Source organism: Gymnoscopelus braueri, assembly GCF_963280865.1.
Source record: "Gymnoscopelus braueri genome assembly, chromosome: 14".
In the NCBI taxonomy this organism is placed as follows: Eukaryota; Metazoa; Chordata; class Actinopteri; order Myctophiformes; family Myctophidae; genus Gymnoscopelus; species Gymnoscopelus braueri.
In genome coordinates this window covers 36,025,613-36,037,874 of record NC_137619.1, presented here as the reverse complement: position 1 = coordinate 36,037,874, position 12,262 = coordinate 36,025,613, and the positions used below count along the sequence as shown (strand labels likewise).

Here is a 12,262-nt window from a genome sequence, read left to right as displayed (position 1 = left end):
TGAGGACCAGTCTGACCGCAACTTACCACTAGATGAGGTTTTATTCAGAGCGGGATATCACAGCCTAATGGGGAATCAGACGGTTAGTCCGGTTCATAGTGACTCAGGCGTGTCCTCATCATACAGTGATGTTATGTCTGAAGAAAGTAGTAGAGTAGAGAATGTGCTAATTGCTGCTGTGTCCTCTTTAGTCAATGAGCCAGCTCAGAGAATAGATTACTCATCACCAAGGAATTTGTTTGAAAATGGCGTCATCTCAGCATCTGAATCTACTAGTGACGTTGTGGAAAGGATCACAGAATCTAGCAGTGAAATGACATTACCTCATCGAACAGCATTTCAACCAGCAGGGGATTTCAGTTTTGAAACTGAACCCACATCCTCTCAAAATGTTGAGAGATCAAACAGTCTGCAGTTGAATCAGTGCTCTCAAACACCAACTATTTCCAGTGCAGCCAATATGCAAACAGACACAATCAACCATGGCAGCTATGATATCAAAGATGCAGAACATTTAAATCCTGATCCCATTGGTGTTACTGAGCTAGTAGTGATTAATAACAGTCTGTCAGATTCAAATGATGATGCTGCACATGAGGTTGATTCAAGCCATGCAGTTGGCAGTAAGCTTTCCCCAGAGGTGCAACGTGTGGACATTTTCTCAGTTGGCAGTGGTCACGACCAGACTCCTGTCTTCACAGACATGCAACCAATAGAGGCAAGTAATAGCAAACATGATGCAGTTGTTGTTAGTAGAGACTCAGCCTCAACAAGAGACATGAACTCGGGGTATCCAGCTAACATAGCGGAAACAGGCTTGAGATCAGATATTCTGAGAGGAAATGGATTAGATATGTGTGCTTTAATTGAGGAACCCCAGGAAGTGACTCAAGTTCAATCAGAATTTCCCATTACATCTGACTCCGACTCTGACTCTTCATCTCCATCAATGATTTGTAATGCTGCAAGGTCTGGCCTAGAACAGCAGCAGAAGATTTGCAAAGAGGAGGCTAATGTTGATAAAATGCAATCGATGGAAACTCAACATGTCGAAGCTGTTGTAACTATACCAAATATTCCACTGTCCTCAGAGAGAGATGGTTTTGACAAGAGAGACACAGCCCATGGACCCGTGGATATCAGTAGGCCAGTTCCTCTCTCTACCCTTATTTCAGACCAAAAAGAAACAGGAAACCACAATCGGACGAACAAGGAAGTGAATATCCATGAAGACCCACAGCAGTGTGACATTGGAAGCATTCAGTCCCAGCTGCTGCAAGTTCTTCGGAGCGTTTCATCAAGTCAAGACCCTTCACTGCTCCAGGGTGTGATGGAGACCCTGAGCAGCGTTCTTGGGCAGGGTGGTCTTGGAGACAGACACCGTACCCTGGAGAGCATCAAGGAAGAGAGCTCAGAGGAGGAGACAATGGAGGGGTCAGCAGAAGATGAATCTGACGTCAAAAGCAGTCAGGAGCTGTCTGCTCAAACCACTTCAATCAGTCAGAAGCTGCCTGCTCAGACCAGTTCAGATGTCTGCCATGCTGGAGACGATTTCAATGATATGGTATTTTACCTTATTTAATTTTTCACCCCAGCTCCCTTATTTCCAACACTGCCTAAATAACATCCATCCCACTGTAATAATTTCTGTTTTCTACAGCCATACTCCATCCAGGAGTATTTAGAGTGTGTTGGGAGACTACAGGATCATGTGGATGTTTTAGATGATGTCAGAAGTGACCTTTTAACCAAGGTTCTCTCGAGCAACAACATGGACGTGTTACAGAAGCAGATGGAGGAATCCCAGGTTAGAGGAATTATGGAACTCTACAGAAATGTACTGTAAATATTACCACCTTAGCATAGAGCACCGAAGTCCTGATGTCACTTGTTCATCCCCAGGTTTGCGGAAGTAATTTCTCTATGGAGAATAACATTGGGTCATCTTAGAATCGTCTCATATAAGAATTGTGGTCCAAAAATAAACACCGCGTGTCGGCGTTATTGTCAGGGAGGAGGTTCTGTATCGTTTATGATAGTCAGTCACTTATATTTGATACAGTCTGTTTCTGGCGAAAATGTAACTAATTCGGCGGAAGTAACATTAGCGTTTTCTCACCGTCAGTTGATGCTTCATATCCATAAGAGTCAACCCGCCGGGGTCATTTGTTTATTTTTGGAACACAGTTCTTATTTGACGCGATATTAAATACGTCTATGGGATTCAGAACGGGGGTGGAAAACTGCGAACCAGGTAGACAAACAAAGGATGTGTAAATGACGTCAGACTTCGGCGGTCTATTGGTATACCATTAACATTTACATAATGTATATGCACTGGTATTTTTTACATTTGTGTTTTAAAATGTATCTCCTGCACTCTCTTTCCCAGGCACTGGAGTCTCACCTGTCTAGACTCGCTAGTGTTTTAACAACAGATCTGGAGAAAGCTGAACAGCTCTTAAACTACGTTAATGAGTTTGTTCCCACGCAAATACATCAGGATTTGGCCTCTGCATTTCTAGAGCTGGGGCCAGCTTTTACTCACATTTGCCAAATGTCTAGAAAAAGGACACAGGCTTTGATGCAAGCGTTTGAAACAGGACAGGTCAGCAGCGTTTATTGTCCATTGACATAGTTGTGGCCTTGTTGGTGTGTCTGCTGCCGAATGTTCAACTGTTTTCTGTGGGATTCCAGGTACAGCTGGTGGCTGCTTACCAGACATTTGTGAATGACCTTGATAAACTGGCTGCTTACATCCATAACAACTCTGAGACACATGAGCTGGACCTGATGAACACATATGATGTGGACACATTGAAGCATGTCCTTCAGCAGAACAAGGTATCTTGTCTTAATCCACTTTGCAAATCGTCACTGTCGGGATGGAAAAAATAACCTGTGTTCTACTGGATCCAATGTAGTTATTATTTAGTCACAAGCGCTTGTAAATACTTTTCATTATTATAAAACCAATATTTATAAAAACCAATAGACAGAATTAACCACTTTAACTTGAAAAATCTTGTGAAAATAGCCCATCGCAAGCTCATAACACATCGCCTCACGACATGTGATCTTGTAGATCTGCTATTTTCGCTATTTTCACTAATACATTTGCCACTACGAAGTAGAGCATTCATTTACAAATGAAAAATAAAAAAAACATCTTCCCGACAGCAACAAAATCCCAACCAACTGAACCTATAAAAGTGTGGTCAAAACATTTGACCACTTTCCGAGACAGTGATCTACTTGATGTACTTGATGGGCTGGCTGACTCTTTTGTTCCAGGACATGGAGACCAGTCTACTGAAGGCAGCTCGGCCTCAGTTAGAGGACATAGCGTTTGAAATCCAGAACTTCATATCTGAGCACACCCAGTTCTTGAGCCCAGTTCAGAGCAGACACCTCCTCAAGTCACTGAGCACCATCCAGCTGGCGTTCAGACAGCAGTCAGAGAGGCTGGCTGTGGAGCGAGACAACCTGGAACGACTGCTGGAGATCAGGGAGAGAGAGAGCCAGCAGCAGGTCTGCATGTGGATGATGGTCTGATAAGACCTTGAGGTTCTTTGATTAAAGAAAGAAACTTAAAATACAATTTTGGAGTGATGAATCTGTGCTCATAATGCATGGTAGATTGTAGAAGCCATTATGTTGCATGGCAGATGTAAATGGGTGATTTCAGTAAATGTTTTGATAATGTGACCACTCATTTACAGTACTGTACGTCTTTGACTTGCATTATTTTAGTCAATTTGTATACTAATTTATCACAACCTCAGATTTTAGAAAGACATGTTAACATCCGGTTGTGGATTTTGTATAGGAAACTCTGCATGTGTTTTACCCATTTTCTGTAATTTGAACATGTTCTGGTTTGAGCTACTTCTGTTCTGAGCAATCATATTTTAGATGTTAAATTGGTATCTGTAAATGTTTATGAAAAATGTGAGAATTGCTTGCCAAATGTCCTTGATCACAGCTACAGACTAACCTACAGTATGTACTGGTTGTGTTCTACAGGTCTCAAGACATCAATCAGCAATTAACAGCGGACAGAATGCACCTGCAGTGTTGGAATGCTTTCCCCCACGACATAGACACTAACACATGTCCAATGAACCTTTGTTAGGACCCTACCATGAACCCTGTGTGGTGAATGGCTGGCATGTTTACAGCATACTAAATCCACTGTGTTAGGTGTTTAAAGGCAAATCCATTTCAGAACAGAATTCACGTCACTCCTATGAACATGAGAAAATGCCACCTCCATGTTGTTGTTGGTTGTGTTCATGTCCATTCATGCGATCGATATATAGTACTCAATTGCACAATTACGATGAATTAACCCTCCGATTTAGCTGTACAATCACAATGAGTAACATGGCACAACGTATGTGAATTCTGTTCTATGATGGCCGTTTTGTTTCAACTGTATGCTTGTGAATGTTTATGTTAATGTCTGGTTTTAGAGTTTTTGCATGACATTAATTGCTATTTTCTTTGCACAGTGTGTGGTGGAGAAACACAAGGAGTTTTCAGACAAGCTGGGAGAGCTCTGTGATAATCTCACCCTGACAGAGAACCGTCTCCTTGGTCATCAGCAGCAGGCTGACAATACAGATACTGTTTTAGACCTGCAGCAATATCAGCAAGAGCACCAGGTAAATTTGTACACTAAGATTTGCTTTGATACTCGATGTAAAAATGTACTTTTTCAGTGAATACACATCTAAGTGATTTATTCCATGACTGTAACATTAACCCCTTGAACCTTAGTGTCCCTATTCTGGTGCACACGGTGGCGAAAATAGCCAATCTATAAGCTCACAACGCGTCGTGCTGCGACACGTTGTGAGCTTGTTGGCTATTTTCTCGTGTGTAGCGAAAACAAGAGGTGACCTAGTGGAGAGCCCTGGGGGACTCCGGTCAATTAAGTAGAGGGTTTAAGTGGTTTATCAGACTTCATGTCTGTCCATTCTCAAGGCCCTGCAGAAAGACGTGCTGACAAATGCCAGTGCTTTGAACGAGGTCATCACCGGCACTGCAAAGTTTCTGGATGAGAACCGGAGCAAACTGATGCCAGAACAGACTGCTGTCATAGAGAGCAAGCTGGAGGAGGCCAAGAGCAAAGCCAAGCTCATCAACCAACGAGCCGAGGAGTCCAGAAAAGACCTGGAGAAGGTTGTTACCACAGCTATCAAACAGGAAAGTGAGAAGGTTAGTGGGCCTACATTACTCCATGAGTGAATAATGTTTTGTTTCTTTAGTTACAACAGTAAATAAATCAACAAACATATGCTCACAATATAGCTGCTGCAACACTGCAGGCAATGAAACCCAGAATTTAGAGCTTGTGGATACAAAATAAGTAATAATAATAATATGAATAATAATAATAATTATTATTAGCTCAATAAGATTTTAAAAAAACTGTCCGAATGAAATAAAACATTCAAAATATCAATATAAATGGCACATATCAACAGTAGTGTACATTTAGTATATATGTAGCTATTAATAACAAGATTAGTATTGTACATAAAGTTAAATACAATAGCATCTGTATAAGACATTAAGCTGTGGTTTGGAATTGTTGCTTTCTATTTAGGCTGCAGCTGTTGAACAGCTTGAAGAAAGTAAGAACAAAATTGAAGGTCTCCTAGGCTGGATATCCAACATTGGGAATCAACAAGAAAAAGACCTTGAGAAAAGCAGCCAAATGAGCAAACACAATGGGAACCTTCCTTCGGAAACGTCAGCCGAGGGTCTGATAAGAGAGGACGACAATACCAATGGAAACACTCCCCAAACCGTTGAAAATGACTCTGCCAGGGAAACGAGTGGGAACAACACCTCATCTCTGGACCTTGACAATCAGTATGACATGGTCAAGGTACATAATACAGTATAAACATTTCTCACAGGGCTGTCTCAGAATAGTTTAATTTGTAATTATTGATTGTCATGAATGTTTATCCAATTGTCCAAGAGCCTACATTTACTGTATACTAAGATGTGTATTGCTGTTCTTCGGTGCTGCATACTACAAACAAAACATCTGCAACTGTTTTCCTGTATCAAAACCAAATATGGAACGAAGAAAGCCACCGGATTTAGCAATTGATGCATTTTACTTGCTCATGTTTTCTCTCAATTTCCTTTGCATTTTGAGTCCTACTTTAAAGCTTTGTTATATTATATTAAGCATTACAGTAGTTCCCTATTATGGTTGTGCTTTTATAGTTTTTATGTGACCAGAAAGCCTTGTTGTTATTCCTGCAGGCTCGTCATCAGGAGATTCTGTCCCAGCAGCAGGATCTTATCATGGCCACCCAGTCGGCCCAGGCTCTGCTGGACAAACAGGCCCAGGTGCTGTCCCCAGAAGAGAAGGACAAACTGCAGAGGGACGTCCAGGAGCTCCGGGGCCGCTACGAGGCCTCTCTGACTCAGGCCGAGCAGCAGATGAAGCAGGTGCAGTGCGTCCAGGAGGAGCAGAAGAAGTTCCAGGGTGACTGTGAGGAGTTTGAAGTGTGGCTGGACCAGGCTGAAGCAGAGATGAAGCAGATGGGGGCACCAGCAGCCTGCCTCAATATTCTCAGTGAGAAACTGGAGCGGCAAAGAAGTTTCGCCGAGGATGTGATCGCTCACAAAGGGGACCTTCGCTTCATCACCATATCGGGGCAGAAGGTTCTAGATGTGGCTAAAGCCTGCGGAGGTGCTGACCATGGTCAGCTGCAGATAGACACTTCTGGAGCCTGTGCTGCTGTCAAAGATCAACTGGACTCTGCAGCTGGACGCTACAAATCTCTGCATTCTCAGGTATGGATTCTAGAATCTAGACTGTATGACATCAGTCAAGTACATTAATATTGCCACATGGGGGCAGTATTTATCTTTGAATGGTAACAGAGAACTTTGGAAATCTCTTTTAATGTTATTTATGAGTAATGTGGAAAATATCAATTTCAGAGACCTCCACAGTCTTCAAAAATAAGATTTATTTATTTATTTATTTATATATATTTGTACTTTAAACAACCTGAACCTGTTTGTTGAATTCTGAGTTTTGGGGTTATGTGTCATTCCGAGCCATGTGTCATTCAAATTAATGTGTTTCAGTGCAACCAGCTTGGAAGCAACCTCAAAGATGTGGTTGACAAGTACAAGAAATACGACGATTCATCTGCTGGTCTTCTGAAGTGGCTCAACAGCTCTGAGGAGGAGGCGAGGAGGCAGCAGTCAGAAGCCATCGCTGCCGACCCACAAACACTACAGAAACAGTTGGAGGAAACCAAGGCGTGTACTGTAGCACCACAGAACCAAAGTTGTAGTATTCAGCTAAACGTATTGGTTAGCTAAAAGTATTGGTCAGCTTTACATCTAATTTACTTTGCCTAGGGGCCCGACGCCCGTTACACTGGGTCAAATGTTAAACTGTCTAAATCAATTCAGCAACATTTTCATCAACACAATATATCTTTTTTTTACTAATGTTACAGGGTGTGAGTTATTCATACTCATTTGGGGTTTAAAGTCATAACAAAACAGACCTGCCTTACCATATACAGTGTTTCCACTCACTCTAAAAAACTATTTATAGCTCTTTGTTCAAACTCCAAGCAACTCACGAACAGCCTAGCTCTGGTTACTTGTCACTTATGTTTAGTACACTGGCAAAAAGGGCTTGTTAATTTTTTTTAAAAGCCCCCTTTTCCCGAAAGAAATGTCTGCCTGATTTTGATTTCAGCTGGCATGTGATTGCAAGTTTGGAGACGGAGAGAAAGAGTTTAAAAACTAATTTATGCTTAGTCGCATGATGGTGTCACTCCCCAAAAATAACTCAACGCAATGCTGTTCCCCAACATGTGTTGTGGAGAAGCAGTGACTTACAACATAGATATGTGGAGATAAAGAGACGCCAGAGAGGATGACTCTGGTTACAAATCATCTCAGAGAGATGCCAAGCTTTCTATGGAAGTTAAAATATTCCAGATAGTTTAGTTTAGTTTATTAGCACATCGTAATATAAAATAGAAACAATACCAAAAGAAAACAAGTTTTTGTGCAAGAACAGGAAGAAGCCAGCAGGCTTATTTGGAATCTGTTCCTTAATGGAAAGAGGTCATTAACTAGCATACTGTACATTAAAAGTTCAATAAGATAGATAAGATAGAAGGGTTTTAGTTGAGACCAGTATCTGCTGAATAATGTGTCTGTTGATTTACTATATTTTTCACTTTGTTCAATGTACCTCACAGATTACATTATAACATATAAGACTACATCTATTTGCATAGACATAACCCCAATAGGGATGGCCGTTTGAATGTTTGCTGTAGGTTTTATACATATTTAACCCATGAAAAGTATTAACTAAAATAATAACTACATTGGATCCATTGGAACACAGGTTCTTTTTTTTAAATTTCCTAAAGAGTAACGTTTTTTTTTAACATACAAAGTTTCCACCCGACAGCGTCAATATCATGACCTCTCTCAAGTGAGGAACATAATTAATTCTCTGATCTGTCCTTACTTTAAACGATCCTCCCCAGGCCCTGCAAGGTCAGACGACTGGACATCAGTCTGCTGTGGACACGCTACGCAAGACGGCCGAATCTCTGATTGGATCCGAAGGAGACCTGCTGAGCAATCAGGATGAGATCCAGGAAACAGTAGGTGAGTGACTGGTGGGAGTACAGTACAGTAGCTGCCCTGATGCAGTGAAGTGACATTGACAATGCACTGCTGAAGTTACTGGCAGTTACGGACACTAAAACAATGCTTTAGGGATATAATAAATCTGACTTTAATATTTTAAAAGGATCCCTGGCTAATAAGTCTATATGCCTTAATACACTATAATTGATTTTTTTTTTTAAAACACCATAAATATTTATTTTATTTTATAAATTGTTCATCTTTTACTCAACGGGGAAAACGCCCGTCGCAGGTTGGTGATGTCATTAACCATGTGTGGTCCAGCCCTGTGGAATGTATGGAATGCATGTGCTAATATTTTAAATATTGTTTTGATGCTCATATTAACCTTAGGAAGTATTAAGTTGTTTTTTAGTTAGCACATGCATTCCATTCCATAGGTCTGGACCACACATATGGACAAATGGCATCATCAACTTGTGAAAGGTGTTTTCCCCGTTGAGTAAAAATAAATATAATAAATAAAATATTTAATTTGTGTTTTTAATTTTACATTTTTGTTATAAAGTGCAATTATAATGTATTAAGGCTTATTAGCTAGGGATCTTTTTTTAGCATTAAAATGGTTGTTGAATGCTTTGAAATGAATTGGGAAGGATTAATAGGATTAAAATCCTAATTTGACTCTCTTGTGCACCTCTAGAGAACTCTCAATGTCTGGTGTCTAACTGGTAAACTAGGAAACAATTAAGCCTGATTCATATTTGCTTGCACGCCGGTGTGACGTGTCGCACGCCGAAAATAGCTATTATATATTTTCCAAGTGTTCATTACAGTTATGCAGCTTGAAAGTAGCTAGGTCGATAAAGCTGCACTATGTAACTTTCCTCTTCTACCCCGGATTTGAACCCGGTTTCCTGTGCAAGTGCTGAAATGTTTTACGATTGACCTAATAGAGCCGGCCTTGCTTGCTCGGGGGATGAATTGAATCTTGACCATCAGGTCAAAATTCATGTCAGATCCTGTGTCTAGGTGAGACATGACCTTTGACGCGATCTAAATGTCTCAATAGAACAGCAGGGAGACAAAAATACACCCCAATTGTATAAGCTGTATTGTATTAACATACTCTACCAAACATTTCTTTTTATTCATAAAAAAAAAAGTGACATAGTGCTGCTTTAAGCTAAGTAAAAAATGGCCATGAAAACGTTCCTGAATCGTAACAAACTGCATCTTTAAAGAGAAACTTTAAAGAGAATTGCTTTGACAAAGGGTTACAGCTGTCCACAGGACTGTTGGAATGTTTATGTAATGTACTATGATGGCTTAATCATGGACTTCTTGGCTGGCACTCAAAAAAGCTTTCTGTGTACCGGAACGTACTTTTCACTAATCCTTTTCAAATTTATAGTCTTCACAAAACAGCCATTACAAAGTAATTTATTCCCCTTGTTTGAAACATTCATCTTTGTGTTTTGCCCAAATAGTGTTTAAAGGTAGGGTAAGTGATATTTTTGGGTTAAAACAAAAAGTATTTTGTTAAAAGGTTAAAGCACTATATTCTGATAGTAATCATTGCTATAGAGTGTTTGTTCAGTAACAGGAGTCTCCCCGTCTCTCCAGCTCTTTAATAAACAGAAAATACATTTTCCGGTAGGTGTCAAAATCTCAGCCAATCAGGAGAAAGTACCCATTTTTAAGCTTCATTTTTATAGTGTTCCAGTTCTAATTTTGCCTGCTCATTTCTTAGTGTCATCACTTCCAATTTCACTTGTTTAATCTATATCCGGATTGAGTTCTCTATCCTGATTGGATAAAATTGGAAATGAAACTGAAACTGAAACGAAAATGCATTTTCTGTTTTATAAAGAGCTGGAGAAACATGGAGACTCCTTATATGGACAGGACACTCTATAGTAACGAGCACTATCAGAACATAGACCCATTTTGCAATTATTTGAATAATTGCAAATCACTTACCCTACCTTTAAGCTATAATTAACTGTTGGTCTTTGAACATAATCTGATTGTTTTCCGTGCACCATAGACGACATAGCGGAGCGGTACGACAACCTGTCTAAGTCTGTGAGCGATCGGAACGAGAAGCTGCAGATCACCCTGACCCGATCCCTGAGTGTTCAGGATGGCCTGGATGAAATGATGGGATGGATGGAGGGAGTGGAGAAGAGTGTGAAAGAGAGAGGACAAATCCCCCTGGACTCTGCAGCCATAGGGGACATCCTCAGCAAAGAAGCAGTATGTATTCTGCTCCAGTTCAAGTCCTGTCTAACAATATGCCATCAGATTACAAGTTACCTGCACGTTCTGCAACTTAACGTGAATAGATTAAGTAGCTGGTTTTAGCTTTAGGCATAAACCTCTTTGTTCTATATCAAAATGGAAGGTGATAAAAAAAATCATCATGTGGTTCTCTGACTTAATGTGACAAGCCTGTGGCGTCAGTTGTCTGTGACTTAGCTCTGATGTATGTATGCCTCAAGGTTTCAGCTTTATCAGAACCCCATGATATTTGTGTTTTCTTCAAAACACACTTTTTGCTACTCCTCCTATAGATTTTGTCCGAAACTCACAAAAATCGGTACACATTATTATTAAGTGGCTATGAACCAAAGTTTGCGGGCCCTGGGTAGGCAACCCGGCCTGGCGGAGGAGACCTGTGCACTGAGGAGCACACTTTTCTAGTTATTATATCAAATGTTTTATTAAATATTTAAAAAGTACATACTGGCAGTGTGCACATTACATTTGACACTGCTTGATTAGCAGCAGTTTCCAAGATTAGCTCCGGGCACGCTAACAGACAGCAATACCCTCTTCTAGATCACTCGCCCTTGAGGAGCCACGTTGTAAAAAGACGCTAATTACTGCAAACTGTAGTTGAACAAAAATCTGCTACAGTTGGACTACTCAATAATTGATCGTAATTATTATTTTTCTTTTCTTGAAGGCAGTGGATCAGGACATTGCAAGTCGTCAGAGCAGCATATCTGCAATGAAAGCCAAGGTAAAGAAGTTTGTGGAGACTGCAGATCCGTCTGCGGCCGCCCTGCTGCAGTCCAAGATGGAAGTGTTGTCCCAGCGGTTCTCTGACACCTGCACCAAACATAAAGACAAGGTGAACCAGCTGGAGCAGCTGAAAGGAAAGGTGGAGCAGTTTGAGAAAGCCACAGAGAAGGTCGAGCAGTTTGTCCTGAAGCGCTCACAGGAATTAGATGAGACAGATGGACCGGGGAAAACATTCAACGAAGTCTCTCAGCGCATGCAGGTATTTCAGCTGATTGTCTGTCTTCACTATCAAAAATGTACGTTATTGCCCTTGGCTGGATCTTCATCACTGTTCTGATAACGTCATCATAGGATACTAAAGCTGAGATGGCTGAACATGCCAACGATGTGGAGATGCTGCAGCAGTTGTCCAAGGAGCTGTCCAACATGAGCCCTGATGGAAACAAGACCCACATTCAGGCCAAGATAGATAACCTCTCCAAAACGTTCAATGCCTTCAAGGACACTGTGAGAGAGAAGTAAGTAAGCTTCTGTTGCATTACCATTTTAGCTTTAGATTAATATA

The 12,262-nt window shown here is 40.8% G+C and overlaps 1 protein-coding gene across 4 annotated transcripts in view; it reads left to right on the top strand.

Annotated features, from left to right (window-relative positions):
• The window catches only part of dst (dystonin), a 145,473-nt gene that overhangs the window by 82,502 nt on the left and 50,709 nt on the right, over positions 1–12,262 (top strand). For all 4 annotated transcript variants that reach the window (XM_080449297.1, XM_080449299.1, XM_080449298.1 and 1 more), the window contains 9 exons: positions 4,515–4,667; positions 4,990–5,223; positions 5,615–5,899; positions 6,289–6,825; positions 7,126–7,302; positions 8,562–8,685; positions 10,718–10,926; positions 11,639–11,956; positions 12,049–12,215. In XM_080449297.1, coding sequence (XP_080305423.1) covers positions 4,515–4,667; positions 4,990–5,223; positions 5,615–5,899; positions 6,289–6,825; positions 7,126–7,302; positions 8,562–8,685; positions 10,718–10,926; positions 11,639–11,956; positions 12,049–12,215 — 2,204 coding nt within the window. The remainder of the gene's footprint in view (positions 1–4,514; positions 4,668–4,989; positions 5,224–5,614; positions 5,900–6,288; positions 6,826–7,125; positions 7,303–8,561; positions 8,686–10,717; positions 10,927–11,638; positions 11,957–12,048; positions 12,216–12,262) is intronic.